Genomic DNA, 26,504 nt, shown 5'->3' with positions numbered 1-26,504 from the left:
ACAATAAGTTCAAATTTCATCCTCGAGCACAAAAAAATATGTATTTATTAGATATCCCTTAGCTTAAAAGGCATACAATATATGTGACCTTGAATCTAAAGTCTTGTCTACGGGTCGCAATGTTGTGTTTCATGAGAATATTTTTCCATTTGATATGATAAAGGAGCTGGATGCAACACCCATCATGCCAATGCCCATTATCGAAAGTTCATCTCAACTTGACTTCAGCCATCAAGAAATGATAGTCATAAAGACACTTGAGACTGTTAGACCCCAAGAACCCATCCTAAGACGTTCTCTACAAGAATGCTCAACCATTAACAGTCTTAAAGGATTTTTATTGCTTCATTGCTTACTCACCTACACCAACATCATCTTCAAAGCCATGCACTTCTAAAGGTATTCACTTCCCTCTTGCAAATTTTGTCTCGTTTGATAAATTTTCATCTTCGCATTTGGCCTTCCTTATTGCCATATCCACCACACCTGAACCCATCTCTTTCAGCCATGAAAGAAATATGTTGGCGTGATGCCATGGTTGTTGAAAATCATGCCTTTGAAGAAAATAATATATGGTCTATCACCACTTTACTTAAAGGTGCTAAATATATCGGGTATAAATGGATTTACAAAGTCAAATATAAGGCAGATGACTCTATTAAGAGGTATAAAGTACATCTTGTTATTAAGGGCTTCTCCCAACAAGAATGCATAGATTATCATGAGACATTTGTGTAACTTTCCAAAATTTGAAACTTGTAAATTTTTTAGAAAAAAAATTGAAGCTTTGCATTTAATTCTTTTTTAGAGTTTAAAATAGTAGTTCAGTAAAAATAGTGTTTGAAAGAACAAGTCAACGGACCTTGGGCGTATTACTGACAAACTTTCCTTTACACAATGGATTTGATCTCCATACAATCATTGAAACCACATAGATTCAAAACAAGGTTTTTAATAATTAAAGTTTACACAAAAAGATGCATTTTAAAAGAAACTCTTATACAAAATTATAAAAAACATGCTCAACTCTTATACAAAATTATAAAAAACGTACTCAAGAGCAAAACAACAGAGAAAGAGTGGGATCTTGATATCATCACATCAACATGCCATTGCCTGCCGTATCAACCTAATAATCGCATGTATCTCATACAACGGGTCAGACTTATAAAAATCTGATAGATGCATAGATATCAAAATTCAGAATAAGACTAACATATGTTTTATTCCTTTCGTGATGTGCAGTTTCAAAAAAAGTAAAATGAGTATGATAATCTTGTTTCGATAATTTACTAACCTGAAGGTACACACAGGATGAATATAGAAACAATTGAAACGGTCTAAGAGCTTGTTATTCTGTGTATTTTGATACCCCGGACAACTAGCTGAGTTCGCTCTTAAGAAGATGGTCAAATGATCGAGAGAATTCCTTAGGGACCACTTATTACAGGAGGATGCATTCGTACTTCTACAGAAGTCATTGGGATCTGCTACCTAAGATAATATTTGGTAGCCCAGTCCCCTAACTCTGATGACTAAGAACATTGAGTCATGGCTATTCGAGGTACGTAGTTGTTAACAACTTATTCATCGAAGTTTTTATACCATCCTATCATCTCCCTTGACAGAACCAAAGAATAAATGGGTATGTCAAGTTTTATTTTATCTGACAACTCATTCAATATGCTATGAGCTTTTAAACTAAATTGAGCACCTTGCCAGTGAAGGCGATCATCACCATTTATGTGATTTTCTTTTAATCATCATGTGTTATCATACTACGAGGTTACCATAAACCTCCAATCCAATCATCATCGTACTAACATGTTATGCATCTCTGATAGTACCACTACGATGAGAAGAATATCGGTTTCTCGCAAAGAAACCCAACATTATTTAGAAATTTTAAAGTCTCATGTTTTAGGTTAGAGAATATCCGAGTTATTTCAGATACCAAAAAGAAGGATCAGACGTACGTACCACTTAGGGTTACGTAATTGAAGCCTTTCTATTATGCTGGCTCAAAGAGAAAACTCAGTTGTGAATATGCAAATACCAAATACTTGTTTTACTTTTCGAGACAACAAAGGATATGAGCTTGAAATCTTACATGTAAAATCTTTTTAAAAATAGAGACTCAACGAGGATACACAAATTTACGTCTTTAAATACATACACGCGTAATCTAAAGTAAGCAGAAGTACGCAAAACTGCATACTTTATAAAGTTATATATGTATATAAAATATATGTATTAAACCATAAGTCTGTGCACATTACAGTACAACGGCAAAGTAAATGACATAAAGCAAGGCCCGATGTGTAAAACTATACATCAAGTTTAATAAATTATATAAGCGATGTCTAATTTATGAAATCGTACATCAAGCTAAATAAATTGCGTAAGAAATGCTCGATCTACAAAACTATATATCGGGCTAAATAAATTATGTAAGCAGGAGCCTATGCACATTACAGCGCAGCGACAAAGTAAATAATATAATTTAAAATGAACAAGAATACGCAAAATTACATCCTTGAGTTAAATATATATATATATATATATATATATATATATATATATATATATATATATATATATATATATATATATATATATAAGTTAGAAGTAATTTGTCATTTGTTTTCGTATACAACTTTTCCCTACCTCAGAGATGGTTTGAATCTCTGACAATTCTGAGCATAGGTTCTTAAAGGCTCATGCCTTGGCAAGCATGTCACGTTTGTTGTGCCAGTGTGGAGTGCAAAAAAGGATTCGATTGTGTTGCATAAAGGATGATATTAAAATATTATTTTAGCAGATGAGGTGACGATTGGATCATAGGAGTCAAACCCGAACCCAGTTTGAATCGACTAGATCGAGACAGGTTTTGACTTGGTTGAAAAGGGGCACAAAGACTGAGCTGGGCTAGGTCGACTACTGAGTTGGGCCCAGTTTCCAACTGAGTCGGTGTTGATCTCTAATCAACTAGGGACCGAGCTGAACTCGGTTGGTTCTGAGGCGCTCAGTTCTAGCCGAGCCCAAGGCAGCACCAATTGTTGTTGTTTGCATGCCAGGGGCAGCGAGTAGAAGAACAAGGGGGGCAGGGCAGCTCGGTGGCTCGACTGAGCCGAGCCGAGCACAACCCAAGCCCCAGGGTGCACCTCGACTTGGAGCACCTTGGCTCGACTAGGCTGGTGGGCTTGACTAACACAAGCCCAGCCCAGCCCACTTAAAAACCCCAAGGTAGTGGAGTGGATGGGCTTGACATGGTCAAGCCCCTCCCTCTCCCTAATAGGGTTTGGGGACCCCAAGTGAAAATGGAACCCAAGGTGGCACAGCGGTAGCTCTGTTGCCGTCGTCGCAACCTGGGGCAGCGAAACAGAGCCATTGCCCAGGTTGGTGTGGTTCCCCATTTGAACCAAATGAGTAGGTAGAAAAAAGAGGGGCGGGTGTCGAGTGGAGATGGCTCGCCCCTCCACTCTGGCAACCGAGTGAGAAGGGGAGAGACAAACGAGGGGGGGGGGGTTGTAACCCAACCTGCCTTACCAGAAAAAGGAAGGAGGCAGATGGCGCCTGCTCTCTATCCAACCAAAGGGGTAGGAGGGAGAGACATCAAGCCCTCCATCCGGCTACCCGTTCTTGGAAAAGGTTATTGCCAATTTTGCTAGAGAGGAAAAAAGGAGAGGGTGTTGGGATTAACCACCACGTTGGTGGTGGTTACCCATGATGTGGGTAACGCTCCCCATGAGTGTGTTGCCTTCTGTTAAACCTGCATTGAAATCAGAGGGAACAGTTATTCAATCGTTCCCATTTTGTGCCTTATAAAAGGGTTTCATGAGCGACCCTGTAAGAAAAGGCGCAATACAGAAATTTCAGAGGGAAAAGGTCGACTCACCGGTAGCATTCGGAGGCCTGCACTCTTAGTGGCTGCATACCGGCTGAGTTGAAGATCGACCCTCTCTGGCAAGCACAGCAGCTCCATCAATGGCGGCATCAGGTACGCGTGCTCTGCTTTTCTATTTTGCTTTTGCAGGGCCACCGCCATACAGGGATGCTGATGGTGGCTTCGCCGAAAAAAACCCCAGATGACCTAACATTGGGTTATGGGCCCACCACGCTTCCGTTGTGTGGTTGCTTTCGCTGGAGGAGAAACACCATCAGGAGCAGTGACGTTGGTCGTCGGCAAGGGGCATCGCCGGCAGGCGGCATGGGTCACCGACAATGAAAAGGGGAAAACCCCTATTTTCTAAAAGATCGGGGTTTTCTGCCCTTTTTTTGTTTTTTTTTCTATCGGGTAGAATCGAATCGGATCCGGTATGTACCGGGTCCGACCCGGATCAAGAAGCCCCCGGGTCAGACCCGGATATGGTAGCAACCGGGTCAGACCCGGATCCGGTTAAACCCCGGGTCCGACCCGGATCTGGTAGCTATCGGGTCAGGCCCGGACCCGGTTCTAACCGGGTCTGACCCGGATCCAAGTATTAACCAGGTCCGACCCGGATCCAGGTATTAACCGGGTCCGACCCGAATCCATGTATGATTCGGGTCCAACCCGGATCCGGTTTGTACCGGGCCTGACCCAGATCCGGTTTGTATTGGGTCTGACCCGGATCCGGTTTGTACTGGGTCCGACCCGAATCCATGTCTTAACCGGGTCCGACCCGGATCCAGGTCTTAATCGGGTTTGACCCGAATCCAAATAACCCAAGGTTCGACCCGGATCCAGTCATTACCGGGTCCAACCTGGATCTAGTCATTACCGGGTCTGACCCGGATTCAGTCATTACCGAGTTCGACCCGGATCCAGCCAGTACCGGGTCCGACCCGGATCCGGCCTGTACCGGGTCCAGCCCGGATCCAGATAATTCTGGGTCTGACCCGGATTCGATTGATGTTGGGTCTGACCCGGATCCAGAAGGGTCCAGGCACTATTTGGCTTGAACCGGATCAGGGACTGACTCAGCTCCTTTCCGGGACCGGTTCGGAGTCATGTTTGGCTGGTTCCTTCCAGTTTCTCATCGGTTCCGAGATGCTAAGACCCTGTTTTCTTAAATATAAGAAAATACAGGGATTTTGGCATACAATTATAGGGTTTAATGAACTTTTGTTCATATTTGACCCGGTTCATAAGGTTCAGAACCGGTCTGAACCCTTGGATGACCGGTTTGGGGCTGTTTCAGACCGATTCAGAGTGCTTTAAGACTGGTTCATGAAACATATGACAAGTTCATTCAGTTATAGAACCATTTCGAGGGTCATATGTCTGGTCCATTTGGTTTACAGACTATTTTAAGATATTATTTTGTATATAATATTGGCATTAAGGATAGTCAGATAATTTAGTGTATTCATGTCACCAAAGTGACTGAATATACATATGTTATAAAAATGTTGTACTATCATATGGTTTTAGTCAATATTACTATTATACTTATATTCATGAAACGATAAACTACCCAAATGTAGTTTTATCGTGTTTGGAATTTAAGTAGGGTAGAATAAGGTAAATGTGTCGAGATACATCACACATGTGTATCCAAAGATACCTTGTGTTGATGGTCTATCTTCATAAGAACCTTAGTTTTACCGAATATGGTCGGTAGGCGAAGTGGTTTCGCGTGTCGGAGCTCTTACCAAAGTAAGACTTTGATGACCCCCTTCACTCGCCTGTAAAGAAGCATATCAAGGGCCTTTATTATTTTATTTTTTTCACTTAAGTCTTTAGTCTCGTATGAATGTTTTTGATACATGTCTTTTGTCATGCAGTTTCAAGTTCTGTGATTTTAGATGACTCTAGCTCTATACCTTTTCTAGATGAATCTAATTTTAGTGATTGGAAAGAAACTGTTCTTTTTGAATTAGGGTATATGGATCTAGATCTGGCCCTAAGAATAGATGAACTCACTGCCCTCACTAATCGGAGCACTGTTGATCAAAAGATTGCTTTTGAGAAGTGAAAGCGCTCGAATAAACTTAGCATGTTGCTTTTGCAATCTAAAGTAGCTAAGAACAGTCGAAGTGTTATCCCACAATGCAGAATAGTGAGGGAATTCATGAATGCCATTGAGGCACAGTTTGTGAGTTCAAACAAGGCCAGAGCTAGTACCTTGATGTCAAAACTCATATCTATGAAATATAATGGAGGGGAAAATATTCGCCAGCACATTTTGGAGATGAGGAAGATAGCATCTAAGCTGAATGACATGAAGCTCACCATCTCTGATTCTTTCCTAGTGCATTTAGTCCTAACATCCTTACCTTTGGAATACGGACCTTTCAAAATCTCGTACAACACACATAATGATGAATGAACATTTAATAAACTTATGTCTAAGTGTATTGAAGAAGAAGAGATGATGAAAGGTGAGAAGGTGCAGAGTGCACATATGGCTTCTCATACGTTCAAGGTAGGACCAAGGAAGAATGCATTTAAGAGAAATGCTAGGAAGAAGCCAACTAGGGATAAGTCATCCCAAGACAAGCAATCCAACTCTGCTCCCATAAAGTGCTTCTTTTGCAAGAAGAAGGGACACATAAAGGCAGATTGCATAAAGTACAAGAAGTAGTTGGAAAAGAGAGGTAATTTGTCATTAGTTTCTCATGAATGTAATTTATTACATATTCCTGAAAATAGCCGGTGGATTGATTCTGGTGCTATTGTTCATATTTCCAACTGTTTACAACTGTTCCTGAGCAGAAGGGAACCAACAATGCATGAGAAAAGCATCTATTCGGGAAACAAGATGTGTTCACATGTGAAGGGTGTTGGAACCTGCAGGATTACTCTGGATACGAGCGTAGTTTTAGATCTTCATGATGTCTTTTATATTCCATCTTATAGTAGAAACTTAATTTCAATTTCAAAGTTGGATAAATTTGGATATTGTTTTAAGTTTGAAATTTTCAAATTATTCATATTCAGAAATTCAATTGAAATTGGTTCTGCATCAGTTTATGATGATTTATATAGATTGAATGTGAAGATCCAAACTCAGGAGTCTCTGACTTCTGAATACGCATTGGTTGGAAATAAACGTAGCATGACAGATGATAAATCTTACATGCTTTGGCATCGAATGTTGGGTCATATCTCTGAAAAGAGAATAAAGAGACAGGTAAATAAAGGGATTTTGCAATTTTTAGATTTTACTAACAATGACCCATGTGTTGATTGCATAAAGAATATGCATCTAAACACATATAAAGTGGGTGCCAAACGCAGTAGTGAGATATTAGAAATAGTCCATACGGATGTATGTGGACCATTTTCGCCCTGTTACACAGGCGAAAAATATTTTGTCACCTTTATTGATGACTATTCACGGTATATGTATCTCTACTTGATTTTTGAAAAATCTGATATTTTCTGATGTTTAAGGAATTTAAGAAAGAAGTAGAGAAACAAACTGATAAAGTTATTAAAATAGTCAGGTCTGATAGAGGTGGCGAATATTATGGTAGGTTTACTGAGATGGGGCAAAGGGAAGGACCATTAGCGCGATTTCTTAAAGAGGAAGGCATTGTGCCTCAATATACCATGCCTGGTAGTGCCTATCAGAATGGTGTAGCTGAAAGGAGAAATCATACGCTTAAGAAAATGGTCAGAGCTATGTTGAATTATTCAATGCTTTCCATAAAGTTGTGGGGTGAAGCCTTAAGGATTGTTGTGCATATTTTGAATAAGGTTCCTACGAAATTTGTACCTAAAACTCCTTACGAGCTATGGACAGGTAGGAAACCATCACTTTCTTATATGCACATCTCGAGATGTCCTGCAGAGGCTAAACTATATAACCCCCACATTAAAGCCTTTGATCCAAGAACAACCAGTGGATATTTCATTGGTTATCCAGAAAGATCAAAAAGGTACAGGTTTTATTGCCCATCTCACTCACCACAGATTGTTGAAACGGATAAAGCTAAATTCCTAGAATATGGTTTAGTAGGATTAAGTGTACTTCAAAGCATTGGTTTTGAGGAAATACAGGATCCAGTTTCATCACCTGTTAAAGAAAACATCGAAAGATACCACATTGTTATTTCTAATGATGGTGTGGTTGATCATTTGATTGTTAATGCACAAATCCAAAGTGAACCTATTATGGACAATGCAGAAGAGCACGAACAGGATGATCAGGTTCAATCTGAGCCTGAAGAACGACCTGTTTGGAGATCCACAAAGATTAGGAGATCTGCCATACATCCTGATTATGTGGTGTACCTTCAGGAGCCTGGTGATTTCATAGATATGGATAATGACCCATTGACTTTTATGGAAGTTGTTGAAAGCAAACAATCTTCGCACTGGATAGAAGCCATGAAAGAAGAGTTAGACTCTATGGCTAAAAATCAAGTGTGGGATCTTGTCATGTTACCTAAAGGAGTAAAGCCCGTAGGGTGTAAATGGGTCTTTAAGACCAAGAAGGACTCCAAAGGTAACATAGAGAGACATAAAGCAAGATTGGTTGCTAAAGGATTCACCTAAATAGAGGGCATTGACTATAATGAGACATTCTCTCTTGTCTCAACTAAAGAGTCAATGAGGATTATTCTGGCCCTCGTAGCTCATTATGACTTAGAGCTACATCAGATGGATGTGGAAACAGCGTTCCTCAACGGGGATCTGAATGAAGAGGTATACATGGAACAACCTCTTGGTTTCTTTGAAAATGATCGTTTGGTTTGCAAGCTTAACAAATCAATATATGAACTTAAACAGGCCTCCCGACAGTGGTATATTAAATTTTTCTAAGTCATTGTGACTTTCGGGTTAACAAAAAACATTATTGATTAATGTATATACCTTAAGGAAAGTGGGAGTAAGTTCATTATATTGATGTTGTATGTGGATGACATCTTACTTGCAACCAACGATATAAAGTTGCTTTCAGAGACTAAACAGTTTCTTGCATCACATTTTGATATGAAAGATATGGGTGAGGCTGCTTGTGTTCTTGGCATAGAGATTCGCCGAGACAGAGAAAAAGGTGTTATAGGCCTCTCCCAAAGATCCTATATAGAAAAGGTGTTAAAGCGATATGGGATGGAGAATTGTTCTCCTACTTCTATACCCATATCAAAAGGTGACAAGCTGAGCCTAAAGGATTGTCCACAGAACGATATTGACAAAGCACAGATGAGTGCTTATCCATATGCATCAATTGTTGGCAGTTTGCAGTACGCGCAGACATGTTCTCGACTAGATATTTCTTTTGCAGTAGGGGTACTTGGCAGATTTCAATCTAACCTATGTTTACCCCATTGAAAGGCTGCCAAGAAAGTCTTGCGGTATTTGCAAAGGACAAAATACTATATGTTAACGTATCATAAAGTTGATCACCTCGAGGTCATTGGCTACTCAAATGCGGATTTAGGAGGATGCCTTGATAGTAGAAAGTCTACTACTAGGTACGTCTTCTTACTTGTTGGGGGAGTGATCTCTTGGAGGAGTGGAAAGCAGATGACCACTGCTGCCCACATCATGGAAGCAAAATTCATTGCATTGTACGAAACTACTTCGCAGGCTATATGGTTAAAAAACTTCATATCACAGTTAAAGGTGGTCGATTTCATTGGGAAGCCACTGGAGGTCTACTGTGATAATGAAGTTGCGATGTCCTTTTCGAACAACAACAAAAGTACTACGTCATGCAAGCATATGGAATTGAAGTATTTTGTTGTTAAAGAAAGGACGGAAAATCATTTAGTGCATATTGTCAATATTGGTACAAAAGAGATGATCGCTTATCCTCTTACTAAAGGGCTAGCACCGAGATTATATTCCGAACATGTAATGTGGATGAGATTGTTAAACTCTTTTTGACATATGCATATAAATAAAGTGATCACTTTCAGTCTTTTGATTCTCATTATGGTTGTTGTTAATCTCATAAGGATTAGAGATTCAATTAAGGACCTATAGAATAGAATATAAAGGTCATTCTATTCATCAAGTTATTCCCATAAGGTTTTCTGGTTAAAGGGTTTATCGTCGGAGCAAGTGGGAGAATGTTGGGATTAACCACCACGTTGGTGGTGGTTACCCACGATGTGGGTAACGCTCCCCATGAGTGTGCTCCCTTCCGTTAAACCTGCATTGAAATCAGAGGAAACGGTTATTCAATCGTTTCCATTTTGTGCCTTATAAAAGGGTTTCATGAGCGACCCTTTAAGAAAAGGCGCAATACAGAAATTTCAGAGGGAAAAGGTCGACTCACCGGTAGCATTCTGAGGCATGCGCTCTTGGTGGCTGCATACCGGCTGAGTTGAAGATCGACCCTCTCCGGTAAGAACAGCAGCTCCATCAATGGTGGCATCAGGTACGCGCGCTCTGCTTTTCTATTTTGCTTTTGCAGGGCCACCGCCATACAGGGATGCCGATGGTGGCTTCGCCGGAAAACCCCCAGACGACCCAACAGAGGGTGCTTGACACCCTCTCTCCTAGCGAGCCAGAGCCACCAAACAGGGTGGAAAAAAGGATGGTGCCTACCCATGTTGGTGGCTCTGAGTTTGTTGGCTAACAGTAGGGAAGAAAAGGGAGGGTGCCGGTGGCACCTTGTGGTGTCATCGCTCAAACAGGGTGGTAGTGTTGCTACTGTCGAAAAGGAGAGAGAGAGAGAGATATAACATAAGGGAGAGAGATAGAGACATCAAGAGAAGGAGACCTACCTGAGAGAGGGTGGCTCCAAGCGAGGGGGTTCCGACGAGGATAGCAGAGAAAGAGATTCAGGGAGGGAGAGAGTCAAGGAGAGAGAGATGGTTGGAAAGGGAGTCAGTGTGAAAGAGAGGGAGAGAGGCGAGGTAGGAGTTGGGCCAGTTTTTGGCGAGGGAGAGAGATGAGAGACGGGCGAGCTCAGGGGGTTTGTGTTGAAAAGAAACCCCCATATGGGGGGTTTAAATAAACCATGGGGTAAGCGAGGGGGATGTCAAATGGTAAGTAGACATCCCACCCAGATCTGGGTTGGATCCAATCGGATCCAACCTAGATCCAAAACAATTTTTTTTTTAAACATCTAGGATTTTACAGTTTGCACCTATGACCTATTCCCACACTAGTTACAGTGTAGTGCTTACTTGTCGTTGTTGCAGTTTAAAATTGGTTTCTCTATCAAATGGGCATTCACAATATGTATCTCCATGGGGATCTCAATGAAAACGTATATATGGCCTTGCCACTCAATTTTTCTCGACAAGGGGAGTCTCTCATATGCAAACTGAATAAGTCATTTTACAGACTTAAGCAAGCCTCAAGAAACTAGTTTGCCAATTTTGTCTTTGCCTTGGTCGAATATGGTTTTTCTCAATCAAAGGCTGATTACTCTATATTAACCTATAGATGAGGTAAAGTGTTTGTGGTCATCTTAATATATGTTGATGACCTTATTATTGCATAAAATGATGAGGGCATTATTTCTCATTTCAAAAACTACTTGAGTCACAAATTCCATATAAAGGACCTGGAGGTGGAGGTTCGAAAGTACTTTCTTGGCATTAAAGTCTCCCAATCTAAAAAAGGCATAAGCTTGTATCAAAATAAATACACTCTAGAGATTATTGATGAAATGAGACTTTTGGGAGCCAAACCAATTGAATTCCCTATGGATCAAAGAATCAATTTGAGTACTTTATATGGTGATCCTGTAGAAAATCCAATTATGTATCGATGTCTTGTTAGACTATTAATTATTTAACTATCACATGACCAAACATCTTGTTTGCAGTTCATGTCTTAAGCTGATTTATGCAATCACCTAGATGTTCTCACATGGATGTTGCCTTGCGAGTGGTATGTTATCTAAAAAAAAGTTCAGGTCAAGGGATCCTTTTGTACTCATCTTCATCTCTACAACTAAATGCCTTTTGTGACTCAGATTGGGCAGGTTGTTTGGATACATAGAGATCCATCTCTGGATATTGCATGTTCTTGGGTCAGTCCTGTCTCTTGGAAATCTAAAAAGCAAATAGCAGTGTCCAAATCGTCTGTTGAAGCTGAATAGAATATCGTGCAATGGCAAATGAAACTTGTGAAATAACCTGGTTAAAATTTCTATTAACTAATAAGTCCAACACTCCCAATTAGCCATTTTATTTTGTGACAACCAAGCTGCCATGCATATAGCAGCAAATCCAGTTTATCATGAGCGTACAAAGCATATTAACATTGGTTGTCATTGTTGGCGAAACCATATAAAATTAGCAATGACAAGGAGCGTACCTGAATTCGCCATAGTTCGTGTAGGAAGTTCGGCGTTCTCCTCAGCCGGTCGACGCCCACAATGAGCTCAGGCCTTAAGTCGATGGTGAGCAGGACCCTTTCCGCAGCATCCGAATGCGGAACAGTATTTTGGCAGGGAAATGCTACTAGTCTCTCATCATCCCAGTAGCCCCTAACCCCTTATTTATAATGGGAGATTAGGCAGTTACGTGAATGTGGTCTCTCCACATTCACGTAACTCCCACCCACTATCTCCATTACTTGGCCACTTACGTGACTCACTAGTAGGGTGTCAAACAGAGTCACATACGTGGGTTAGACCCAAAAACTGATAATGTCCAACATTCTCCCACTTGACCCATTGACACCAAAAGTGTACTAAATCGAGGTGTATACCATTATCTCGATTTAATTCTTTATGTGGGTTCACATGCCACCCTTTATCACAAGGATGAATCGTATGAGTCAAGGATATGAACACCCCTTTATGAAATGTCATATTTTCTTGTACTACTCTACAATTCACCTTCAGTGCTTAGGCATGTAAAGAAATTACCTTTATGAATAGGTTGGTCTCTCACCTATTTTATTGGTCCTTTAATATTGTTATTCTGCTATTCTCTCTAACCCATATGAGAGATTCTTTATGCAAAATCAACAATAACACAAAACCTTAAAGAATCAAAACATAAACACAAATGTGATCACATAATGTATTGTCATACATCAGAAGGAATAAAAAAGACCCATCCCTTTTATATGTTGGGAATACAATCCCGGTGCTAGCCCTTTAATAAGGGGATCAACAGTCATTTTCTTTGTCCCAATTGTATCAATACATACCAGATGATTCTCAGTCCTTTCTTTAACAACAAAATATTTTAACTCCATGTGTCGACACAATGTTGAGCTCTTGTTGTTATTTGAAAAGGACATGGTTGCTTCATTGTCACAAAAGATCTTTAGTGGTCTCTCAATAGAGTCCACTATACCAAGACCCATAATGAAGTTTCTTATCCAAATGGTCTGTGACGAAGTCTCGTATAGAGCAATAAATTCTGCCTCCATGGTATGAGCAGTAGTGGTAGACTGTTTTCCACTTCTTCATGAGACAACACCACCCGCTAGAAGGAAAATGTATCCAGTAGTGGATTTTCTACTGTCAATACACCCTCCTAAGTCTGCATCAGAGTATCCAACGACCTCTAGGTGGTCAGCTTTCTTGTAGGTCAACATATAGTCTTTCGCTCCATGTAAATAGCGCATGACCTTCTTCGCTGCCTTCCAGTGCGCAATGCCTGGATTTGACTGATATCTACCAAGCATTCTCACACCAAATGCTATATCAGGTCGAGTGCAAGTTTGCGCATACTGTAAACTCTCAACTGCTGAAGCATATGGGACAGCATCCATCTAAGCCTTCGCAATATCATCCTGAGGACAGTCCTTTAAACTCAATTTATCCCCTTTCACTATAGGTGTCGAACTAGGAGAACAATTCTCCATCCCATATCTTTTAAGAACCTTAAGGATATAGGATTTCTGAGATAGGCCAAGGACACCCTTAGTTTTGTTACGACGGATCTCGATTCCAAGGACATAAGTGGCCTCACCCATGTCTTTCATATCGAAATAAGAGGAAAGAAAATCTTTTGTTTCATGTAAAAGACTCAAATCATTAGTTGCAAGAAGAATATCGTCAACATATAAAACCAAAATTATGAACTTACTCCCACTAGTCTTAATGTAAATACACTGATCAACAATGTTTTCAGTGAATCCAAAGTTCATTATTACCTTATTGAACTTCTTATACCACTGGCGGGAGGCCTGTTTAAGTCCATAAATTGACTTATTCAATTTGCAAACTAAGTTACTCGAGTCATCTATATTGAAACCAGAAGATTGTTGCATGTATACCTCCTCATCCAGATCCCCATTCAGGAAGGCAGTTTTCACATCCATCTGATGCAACTCTAAATCAAAATGAGCTACGAGGGCCATGATTATCTTCAATGATTCCTTAGTTGAGACAGGAGAAAAAGTCTCATTATAATCAATGCCCTCTATCTGTGTGAAACCTTTTGCAACAAGCCTAGCCTTGTACCTCTCCACATGACCTTTAGAGTCTGTTTTGGATTTATAAACCCATTTACAACCAACAGGTCTAACTCCATCAGGTCGAGGTACAAGATCCCACACTTGGTTCTTTGCCATAGAGTCAAGCTCTTCTTTCATGGCATTAATCCAATGTGTTGATCTTTCATTTTCAATGGCTTTTGTAAATGTAAAGGGATCTTCATCAATGTCTATGAAATCATTTGACTCTTGTAAATACACCACATAGTTCGGATGGATAGCAGATTTTCTAATTCTGTTGGACCTCCATACAGGTGCTACAGGTGGTTCAATATGAGCCTCTGTATCCTGTTGTTGTTGTATATCCTCATCAACAACTGAATCTAGTTGGGATTGATATTCATTGACTGGACTTTCTCTTACATTACTCGAAGGAATAATCATAGAGAAAATCAAGTCTTTATTCTTAGCAGGTGAAGAACCTGAATCATGCATTTCCTCAAAATCAATATTTTGAGACGCATCTATCCCAACAGAACCATTTTCAAGAAATCTTGCTTTATCTGTTTCCACTATCTGTGGTGTATGAGATGGACAATAAAACCTAAAGCCTTTCGATCTTTCTGAATAATCAATGAAGAAACCACTAGTTATCCTAGGATCAAAAGCTTTTATATGTGGGTTATACAATTTAGCTTCTGATGGACATCCCCATATGTGCATATATGATAAAGAAGGTTTTCTACTTGTCCATAACTCGTAAGGAGTCTTTTGAACAGCCTTCATAGGAACCTTATTCAGAATATGCATTGTTGTCCTAAGAGCTTTACCCCACAAGGTCAAAGGAAGGTTTGAGTGATTCAATATCGCTCGAACCATTTCTTTAAGCGTACGGTTTCTCCTTTCAGCTACACCATTCTGGTAAGCACTACCAGGCATGGTATACTAAGATACAATGTCTTCCTCTTTTAGAAACCGCGCTAATGGACCTTCCTTTTGTCCCATTTCAGTGAAACGACCATAATATTTGCCACCTCTATCTGACCTGACAACCTTAATAACTTCACCGGTTTGTTTTTCTACTTCTTTCTTAAAGTCCTTAAAAACCTGAAAGACTTCTGATTTTTCAGATAATAAGTAGAGATACATATACCGTGAGTAATCGTCTATAAAGGTGACAAAATATTTTTCACCCGTATAACACGGTGAAAAAGGGCCGCAGACATTCGTATGCACTATTTCTAACTTTCCATTATTGCGTTTGGCATCTTTCTTATATGTGTTGGACTGCTTAGCCTTTATGCAGTCAACACATGGCTCTATATTCGTAAATATAAGGGATCCAAGGATTCCCTCTTTCACGAGTCTTTGGACTCTCTCTTTCGAGATATGTCCTAATCTTCGATGCCAAAGCAAATAGGATTGATCATCTTTTAGGCCACGTTTATTGTCAATCATTGTGTTCTCAATGGAGTGAGATTCCTGAATTTGGAGTTTGGTTCTTAATCGATACAAACCATCACTCATATATGCAGAACCTATATTCATTGAATTTTTCATAATAATAAGTTCAGATTTTTCAAATTTAAATACAAAGTCAAACTTATCAAGTTTTGAAATTGAAATTAGGTTCCGACTATAAGATGAAACATAAAAAGTATCGACCAAATCCAATATAAATTTTGACTACAACACAATTCTGCAGGTCCCAACGCTCTTGACATGCGAACGCATCTTATTTCCTAAGAAGATGCTTTTTTCATGCTCTGTTGGTTCCCTTTTGTTCAGAAATGTCTGCAAACAGTTGGCAATGTGCACCCTGGCACCAGAATCAATCCACCAACTATGCAATGGAACATGAATTAGACTGCACTCATGAGAAACGAATGACCTATTATATTTATTTTCGAGTCACTTCTTGAACTTCAAACAGTCCACCTTCTTATGCCCTTTCTTTTTGCAGAAGAAACACTTTATAGAAGGACCTCCTAACTGAAATCTAGCTTTCGTCTGAGAGTTTGAACTCTCTCCAGTGGCTCTCTTCTGATTCTTTCTTTTGAAAGAGCTTTTTTTTTTGCCTCGACCTCTATTTATCCTTATGAGAGGCCATATGCGCACTTGGCATCCTCTCACTCTTCAATCTCTCTTCTTCCTCAACACACTTAGCCAATAGGTTATTAAAAGACCACTCATCATTATGTGTGTTGTAGAAGATTTTAAAGGGTCCATACTCAGTAGGTAACGAGGTTAAGATTAGATGGACTAAGGAGTCAGAGATGACGAATTTCATGTCATTCAGTTGAGTCACAATATTCCTCATTTCCAAAATGTGTTGTCGGATGTGACGGTCATCAACATATTTCATAGAGACTAATTTGGACATGAGCATATTGGCCCTTGCCTTATTAGAAGTGATGAACTGAGCCTCAATGGCTCCCAGAAATTCCTTAACCGTCCTACAATGAGGAATGGCGCCTCAAATATTCTTAGCCATCCGAGATTGCAAAAGCAACATGCTAAGTCTGTTCGAGCGCTCCCACTTCTCAGAGACAGCCTTCTGATCGACTGTGCTCTACTCTGTATGAGAGGGAGGTTCGTCAATTCTAAGGGCCAGATCTAAATCCATATAGCCCAAAGTGAATAACACGATTTCTTTCCAATCAGAAAAAATTGATCCGTCTAAGATAGGGATACTACTTAAACCGTCGATATGGAAGGAATCTGATAAATCAAGGAACGAAAAATAGAAAGACATTACTATTATTGCTCAGACGAGACTCGTGTTGAAAAGGTAAAAGTGAGACCCTTTATTTTCACCTTTTTTGAGACAAGCGTAGTTGAGTCATTATCGTTTCACTTTGGTGAAAACGACAATACTCATAATTGCTTCGTCTCTTCAATTCTCAAGGAATTGACTTCAGTTGGTGAAACTAGTAGATCATGAATCCAGAGGCAATTCAGCACTGTACCTTTGGGTACAAACATGCTTCATGGGCTGGAATACACATCTACTATCACACCCTATGTAAATTTGGAACACAACGACCTACCTTTGGGTAGAATCGATGTTTCATAAATTCACACACAATCATAATTATGATTTTTAATACGGTCCAAAGAATTCTTAATTAACACGACTCAGATCACTTTGGTGATTACATGAATCGGTCAACCAAGATCTTTTATCGAAAATCCTATTCGTATTATGAATCACGCCCATGCACACATTTTAATGCATGGATATTCATGACATAATATCAGTTCATACTTTAACAAAAATGCATAAACTAATTGTCATAAATTTTGTTATAATTCATGCTTAAAATCATCATGCATAATTTAACCAATGCAAAATACATGAATTAGCATGCATAAGTCATGCATTATTCAAAATAAATACTTTATAAAGCATGAAAAATAACAAAAACATGCTCATATGGGTAAAACCTAGGGTCCTCAAGTAGGAACCAGTCTAAAAACACTCTGAACCGGTCTGAAACAGCTCGAACCGGTCATCTAAGGGTCTGAACCGGTTCTAAACCTTATAAACTGATACTTACAATTAACAAAAGTTTATAAAACTCTATAACCGTATGCCAAAATCCTATCTCTTTATATTTATGAAAACAGGGTCTCAGCATCTCGGAACCGGAGAAAAACTGGAAAGAACCGGTCAAAAACGGCTCTGAACCGGTTCCGGAAAGGGTCGGATCAGGTTCCTGATCCGATTCAGTCTTAATAGTGTTCGGATCATGCATTGCATGGATTCGATCCGGTTTAAATGGGATTCGGGTCTGACCCGACCCAAACTTAATACGGGTCGGACCCGGCCCGAACTAAAAACCCGGGTTAGACCCAGTCCAAAACAGACTCGAGTCGGACCCGGTCCATAACAGAACCGGGTTAGACCCGATCCTAAATGGACCCCGGGTTCGACCCAGTCCAAACCCGACCCCGAGTACGACCCGGTACAAACCGGATCCCAGGTACGACCCGGTCCATAATAGAACCGGGTTAGACCCGGTCCTAAATGGACCCGGTCCAAAACGGGCCCCGGGTATGACCCGATCCAAACCGGACCCCGGGTACGACCCGGTCCAAACCGGATCCCGGGTAAGACCCGGTCCATAACAGAAGCGGGTTAGACCCGGTCCTAAATGGACCCGGGTTCGACCCGGTCCAAAACGGACCCCGGGTATGACCTGGCTCTTAATGGGTCCGGATCGGACCCGATCCAAAACAGAACCGGGTTAGACCCGGTCCTAAATGGACCCGAGTCAAACCCGATCCGAGAGAAAGACCCGATTCTTTCTGGATCAGACCCAGACCTGGTACCATTATGGGTCCGGGTCAGATCCAAAAAGTGAATAGCAGACTCGATCCACCCAAAAGGGTTTGGATCGAGTCTGTCATCGGGTCTTCTCTTCGGACCCGATTCGGTCCCTTTATAAAAAATGAAACAGAAACCTGATGGGTTTCTGCTTAAATTTTAGGGAAACCGAAAAGGGGTTTCCACCCTTTTCGGTTCCACGGCGACCCACATCGCCGTCACGACCCACGTCGCCGTCACGGCGACTGAGCACAGTGGCCGGCGACCTGCATCATCCCACGGTGACGCCGATCCGGCGACAGCCCCTCCGTCAGAAGACGTCGCCCCACGGCAATGCTTCGCAGCTTCGTCGTCCAATGGCAGAAGTTCAACAGCGTCTGCCAGTCCTGCGGCAGCCCCGACGAAGTCAGCAAGGTTGCTGCCGACTGATGGCTGCCCTTGCCGGAAAAACGCCCCAAGGCAAAACCTCTTCCCCCGGCGACCCTCCCTTTTGGCGACAAGTAAAAGTTAAACAAATTTTTTTTTTTACTGTCGTCGGTTTACAGGTCACTCGACGATGAGGTTGGGTAACCTGGGCACCGGCAGGACCGCCACTGTCACCTCTGCAGCTTTCCGGCAAAAGCCCCTTGCCCAACGGCTGAAATGAAAAACAGAGAAGAAAAGGGGGTTTTTCAGGCGACGACTCACCGGCAGAGGGTAAACCCATCTGCAGCTCAATGGCCACAGACGATTCGGGGATTTACATTTGCTGCTTATCGGTGGTTGTCGCCCCATGGCGACTCCACTGACGCCAAATCGCCTAAACGGCCTACACAGCCACACGCAGCGGAAATGCATGGCATTGTGGGCCCATAACCCAATGTTGGCGAAACCCTGTAAAATTAGCAATGACAGGGAGCGTACCTGAATTTGCCATAGTTCGTGTAAGAAGTTCGGCGTTCTCCTCAGTTGGTCGATGCCCACAATGAGCCCAGGCCTTAAGTCGACGGTGAGCAGGACCCTTTCCGCAGCGTCCGAATGCGGAATAGTATTTTGGCAAGGAAATGCTACTAGTCTCTCATCATCCCAGTAGCCCCTAACCCCTTATTTATAATGGGAGATTAGGCAGTTACGTGAATGTGGTCTCTCCACATTCACGTAACTCCCACCCACTATCTCCATTACTTGGCCACTTACGTGACTCACTGGTAGGGTGTCAAACAGGGTCACATATGTGGGTTGGACCCAAAAACTGATAATGTCCAACAGTCATCTGATTCGAGAAAAGATTGCAGCAAGACTCCTTCATAGCATATATATGAGTTCTAAAAATCAAATTGCTAATTTATTTACTAAATCACTGGACAAGGATCAATTCTCAAGTTTTCTATTCAGGCATTTTGGACTTAAACGCTCCAGTCTGAGGGGGAGCATTACACTCTGGTATCGTGATCGCGATAAGGCCATCCTGATCATGATAGAATCCAGCAAATGTGGAAGGATCAGGTAGAATCTAGCAAATGTGGAAGGACGATATGATAGAATCCTGCAATCCAACAAAAGGTAAAATTCAAAAATTCTATAAAAGATTTACTTTGTTTTACATTTTGTATAGATAGGTGAAATTCTGCTTGTTTTTTTGTTCTTCTCCTATGAAATGTGGGACAATTGTAAACTGTATTTAAAAGAGGAGGATCCTCTCATACGAACATGAGAAATGAAATTAAATTTTTTCTCCTTATCTGGTTCTTGTTGAATCTTGCTTTGCATCTTCGCCTTCACATGATGACTGTAAGTATGGCAGGTGAGCCAACTTGACCAGATCCTTGTGCCGGTTGCAGTTTCTTGGGGTTATAAATAATATATATTCTAAGACAGACATGCTGGCTTTTAACAACATAATGATTAAAGATGCATAACAATCAGCATTTTTCGTTAGGTTTTGTTAAGCCCCTTCAAAAAACATAGTTTTAAGTATATGTGATCTATATGTTTTGTTTAGTGGAAATCGCCGAAATCTGACCTGTATACAGGTTTTTTGGATGATCCAAAATCAATGGCTATGAAGGTACCAACTTTTCTCGGCTCATAAAATCATGTTTTTCATAGAGAAAACATGATCCAAGGGTCTATTCTCATTAAATCCATCATGCTAAACACATCTAATAGTTCAGATCTATCATAAAACACTTAAACCTATAGGGCAGAATGGGGCAGAACAAAAACTGGGGCCTAATATATTCAGTTCTCGCATTTGATATACACATTAATAATGAAAAAAAGGTTGTCTATCCTCGAGAGCTCCAAACTACTTAGTTGAAATTTATAGGGAAAAACTATTTTGATTAAATTTGAACCCATTGATGTGTTCAACATGGTCAAAACAGTGTGAATCGACAATTGAATAATATTTTTTAAATGAAAATACATTGTAGGCCATTGATTTTTCAGTATCCAAAAAAATTACATGTCGGAAAAATATGATCCAAGAGGCGGTTCCTGCTAAACTAAACATGTAATGGTTCATACCTAGGCATTTTTAAGCAAGGTGATTTGAAGTTTTTTGTTGCAATTGTTCATTGCAGCATATGTGGGGAACCATTTGCTAGCCCAATGAAAAACTCTTTCATCATCCACCACACCTTGGGAGGCCTTGAGAGACTTCTCGGCTCATTATGAAGGTCACAACTTCAACCTTGATGCAAAGTTCGCTCCTATAGGTTTTGAACCATGATGTTCCATGTCTAGTGACAAATGAGCACATATTAGAAAGAATCCTACTATGTCTATTATTTATAATGTGAGAAACTTGAATAAGAAAACATGGAATAAGAAATTATGGATAATTTATAGAAAATGTATTCAAAGCAACTTGGTGGTCCAAAATTTTTCCTAAAAAAGAAGAAACCGAGAGGCTCTTGTAAACACAAGTAACAAGTGCCTCACAAAATCACTCACAATATCTCATCTTTTCCTATTTCGAGTAGGGTTCTCAATGATTTGTTTTTGCCTTTTGTAGCCCTCCTTTCTCTAAAAAGATCACCATTCTTGAGCCAAAAAAGTCGACCTCTCATTATGATTTCAAGCTCTATAAAGTTGGCATATTTATTTTATATGCCTTCTTATGCTTAGATATGAAGTTTGGTACTTTGGTTCATAAAAAAAAAAACGGAAATACACGGAAACATGCGCTCTTATTATGGAATGCATGAATGAATACAAGGCAATTGTGAGTAACTGGGACCTTTGTCACAAAGATACGTTCATATGGACACTGAATTTTAATTTTTTAGTCAATAAAAATATTTTTTTTATATGTTAACACAAAGTTGCATTAGATTTAATTAAAAATAAGAATAATATATGTATATGCCATGTTTGTGTCAAAAAGCATTTGTGTCACTAGGGAACACTACAAAAAATGACATGTCTTTGTGACATAAACCAAGACAAAGTGGATTACTTCACAGAAGATGCATAATCATGCATTATTAACTCGTTGGATGTGCACCTTGCCAAAGTGGCTTGTCATGACAAGAACATACAGAAATTTGAATGTGCTATGTACCTTTGCAAGTGCCCAATGTCTTAGAATTGAAATTGAAAGCAACATAAAGTACAGACATACATTATTAACGTTGTGCTGGCAAAATTGATAAAACCCAATAAGCATGCCTATTGGTCCTATTCTAGTGATTAATCAACAAAAATTAAGCATGTTTGTTCTTGGGGATTTGGCTCCAAACTACTTAAGTTAACTATAAATTATCCTACATTTACTTTAGTTAGTGGGAGTTCATTTATTTTTTGAAGTATAGTCTCACATTGAAGGTTGTTAGAACTCCACTGGGATTTATATAGTGGGGTGGGTGTTGCCTTAATGGCCTTGAATCTTGGGCATATAACTAAACTTTGGATCTTGAACCTTAAACTTGGATTTGGGCTGATATTTTGTTAGTATAACTGGTTGATCTAGTTTTGGACCAGTCGGCAAACAAAAATAAGTCTGCCAAAATTGGTTTGACAAATATTAGCATGGTTGTACATGAAAGATGTGACAATAAGAATTTGTAAAATCAATTTGAGAAAACTATTTTGCAAGATACATGTAACTTTGTATTAACTTATTTAGGGATGGCTTTTGAAGGTTTACTTAAGTTATACTATCTCCCCTGAAGTTTGAATATGAGGAAAACCTGTGATTAGAAACTTTCACAAGATTTAAAGCCAGAACAATCGCAGCTGGCAATCACAATCACAAGTTGTAATTTTCTCATGTTTCACTAATCTTGAGAAAGTGTTGTGATAGGAATTACAATCACAGGATCTTGAGAAAATCCAATAATCACAAGGCACTGCAAACTGCAAACATGCCTAAAATATTAACAAATTAGATAACAGGATGGTTAGGTCCCACTATCATAACCGAGTAGTCTTGAGTTCGAATCTCACGGGATTATTTCCCAACTCGTCTATCAAAAAATTTGTCTGATGCTGATTTGAACCTAAGATCTGATAAATTTATATTTAAAATAGAAGTTTTTTGAAAAATTTATTTTATATAAATATAACTTGCCGTATTCTAAGCTTTTTTTCTCAAAAGAAGCTATCTGGTCAACATTCCATAAAAGATCATTTTATTTGTTTTTCTGTCTTCAAACTTATATTGAAAAATATATTCTCAGCAGAGTTATGCTAGCAATGGTTAAGGGTAAGGCAGCTGGTAAACCAGTTGAATGACCCAAACATGAGGTGTTCAAGCTCGGCTATTTTGTGTTGTGAGTCGAGCCGAACTCATGCCCAACCATCCAAGATAGGCCTAGCTCGTTTGCCAAAAATAATTAAAATCATTATTTCAAAGCTGAAAGCAATGGTTTTGAACTCTAAATCTATTGACCCAAGTTCAAGCTGACTCATTTATATAGGAAGCACATTGTTTCAAAGCTGAAAGTAATAGAATTTAAACTCTAAGCCTATTGCTTGCAAGCCAAGCACTTTGATTATTTATTTTACATTACATTATGTAATACAAAAGATATCTAGCAAAGCTGAGCCAAACACCTGTTGTTTATGTTATGCTTGTTGAGCCTATATAAAGAGTTTGAATGAGATCTTTACGAGCCATGCACGAGCTGAACCATGTGTAGCTCGTCTCATTTGCTAGTCCTACTGTGTCCAGCTTAGGATACAAATCTGTATCTAATCATAGTTAATATGGGTGTAACCTGGTCAGGTTTGGGTAGACTTTTATCAGACCCGATTCTGAATCAGGTCTAAAAGACAGACCCAAACCCGACCCATTCTCATTCGGGTTCGGGCACACCTAGAAACTTTGGACCCATACGGGTTAACATTTTGGATAAGCATCGGATTGAATATAATTGGTTCAAATAGAAGCATTTTTATTCGGGTTAGGTTCAGGTCTGGGTATGGCTGAAAAAGTGTCTATGGGTTAATGGGTTCGGATATTATGGGTTCAGATCTTAACGGGCTTGGATTTTAGTTTGGGTCTTGAGATGATTGGTATTCTAGGCCTAATTACTGGTCAATAAAAAATTATGTAAATTAATGGATCAACTATTTATTAAAATTATATGTTAACAAATCAAAAGCTTATTAACTATCCTCAATAATGTCAAAATTTGAATATAAAAAGAATGTTTCCATGTCAACCAATTATTTCAAGTTGAAACAAAAAAGTCAATGATATATCATATTCAAAATGTCAAATTCAATGAGTTTTTGAGTATTAATATTCTAAGATTCACTTCAACCAACAATTTCCATGAGAGAAGGGCGACTGGAACTATAAGCAAAAAAATGAATTAAAATTTTGATTACTAAAATGTAATGAATGTAATGCATATTAATTCTAAGTTTATCAACATCTTTAAAGTCCGGGTATATAGTGAGCTAGAGTACGGGTCGGTTCGGGTTCAGGTAAAAGTGGTCGGGTTGGGTTTGGGTATAAAGTAGCTTTCATCTGTCATATTTTCCGCCCGCCAAAACACCCCAAAAGTTCAGTGAACTAGGTTGATCATTTTACTAAATGAACCGACCAGTAGAGATTTTCTACTTCACTCCCTGGTGTCAGATACTTGAGCCACTCCTCTGCCTCGTCTTCTCGCTCGCTCCCGTTTTGGATCGCTCACTGATTTCTGAGATTATCCTGGAAAACGGTGGTGCTTTCCTCTACGACTTCGCTCTTCCTACCAAACCCTAGAATTCTCCGCCACCACCGAACGTCCGGGCTCTCGCCTTCCCCTTCCTCTTCTTCCCCCGATCCTCATCGAGATCTCCGCCCCTCCGCCTCGTTTCCTCCCTCGACGGCGGCGGAAACCCTGGCGGAGCCTCCGGTGGACCAGGTGAACCCGGCGCTTCGGCCGGAAGGTCCGTCGACGAGTGGGGGGAGAGAGCGGAGTTGGCGATGATGCCCCCGAGAGCGCTAGGGTTCCCGGGGCGGACCCTCCAAAGAACGAGGACGAGTGGGGGGAGGCGATTACTCGTCGGCGCCACCGGCACCGGATGTGCTCGGCGGATTGAAGCAGAGCCTTGTGGATACGGTGGAAGGGACGGAGTTGGGATTGTGGGCGTCTGTGAAGGTCCGGGCGGAGGTCGTGGAGCTCGTTAACCGGTTGGAGGCAGCGAACCCGATCAGGGCGCCGGTGGAGGCGCCCGAGCTCAACGGGAATTGGGTTCCTGTATAAGTTGTTCTATCTCTTCACGTTTGAAATTGAGAGTTCTATCTCTGGTTTTGTGCTATGTTAGGTGATAGATTGATTTTTGTTTCTTTTTTTCGCTACTATGAAGAATCTTAGTGTAAAATTCGATTTGGGTGTGATCTTTTAGTTGTTTTAATTTCAGGTATTTATCAGATAGTTGAATTTTATGGGTAAGAATTTCTTCTTTTTTCTCAGAATTTGTTTGAAGGACCTGGGGATCTTATATTTCTTCTTGAAGTGAAAGAATGTGAAATTGAGAATGCAATTGTGGTGAAAGTAATTGGACATTATTTTGGAAAAAAAATGGTGGGGAGTTTCGACATATAATTGGAACATTTTATCACAGGAAGATGGATTGATGTGCTTCCATTTTGTGACTTCTTCAATTGTTAATGTTTGGCTTTGGGAAGATAATTCCGCAGGAAAGGGAAGCGTAATGGTAGTGGTTTTTCTTTAGTTGAGAGTGTCGATCACATTGTGTTTTATGTTTGTTGTCCTCTACCAAATGGAGCTCATCCCAATTGTTTTTTTGGGGGGGGCTTTCATTATGGTTACTTTCTCTTTCTTTCACAGAAACAGAGAAGCATTCTGCTTGGCTGTGTCCATGTCATATGGCATATCGAAGATTTCCTCACAGTTCTTGGAAAGATCACGTACATTGTATGATGGGAAACAGATGGAAGTCTAGGCTATAAAAGGACTTCTAGAAACATCTAGGATTATCCATTGTTTTTGTTCTCTTCATAAATCTATCCTACATTAACTATAGAATCTGAACGTTGTGGTCTATCAAAATCCGTCATTGTCAACTTTAACAGCAACAGGACTTCTGCTCTCATGATGGAGGTTCTGTAAAAAGATTTCTAGAAACAATTAGGCTTATCCAGTGACTAAATCTTTTTCAATTCCTGTCTTCTTACTTTATGAAGATTGACATACAATACTCGATAAATGCAAGAACATAATTTGTACCTGTGAATACCTTGGAGTCTCACATTCATAAAGCAACTTTGTGGTTGGATACGTCACAGGAATATACGTACCTTGACTTTTTAGTTTATGTTTGTCATATCTTAGTTTTGAGTTCTTGATCAGAACCTGAATCTTTTTCATTCCCTTTATTGTATTGTATTATCTTAAACAGAAAAAGGGTATTTGTCAGCCGTTATCATTTGGC

The 26,504-nt window shown here is 40.1% G+C and overlaps 1 protein-coding gene across 1 annotated transcript in view; it reads right to left on the bottom strand.

Moving 5' to 3' along the window:
• The window catches only part of LOC149813593 (homeobox-leucine zipper protein HDG2-like), a 50,208-nt gene extending 30,808 nt beyond the window's left edge, over positions 1-19,400 (bottom strand). The window contains exons 1-2 of the mRNA XM_089991152.1: positions 19,198-19,400; positions 18,838-19,113 (exon numbers count right to left, since the gene is read on the bottom strand). Of these exons, the coding sequence (XP_089847278.1) occupies positions 18,838-19,113; positions 19,198-19,400 (479 nt within the window). The remainder of the gene's footprint in view (positions 1-18,837; positions 19,114-19,197) is intronic.
• Between the last annotated feature and the right edge of the window lie 7,104 nt (positions 19,401-26,504).

The sequence above is a fragment of the Nuphar pumila genome, chromosome 16 (genome assembly GCF_984573655.1).
Source record: "Nuphar pumila chromosome 16, dmNupPumi1.hap1.1, whole genome shotgun sequence".
NCBI lineage: Eukaryota > Viridiplantae > Streptophyta > Magnoliopsida > Nymphaeales > Nymphaeaceae > Nuphar > Nuphar pumila.
This window is presented reverse-complemented; position numbering and strand designations above follow the sequence as displayed.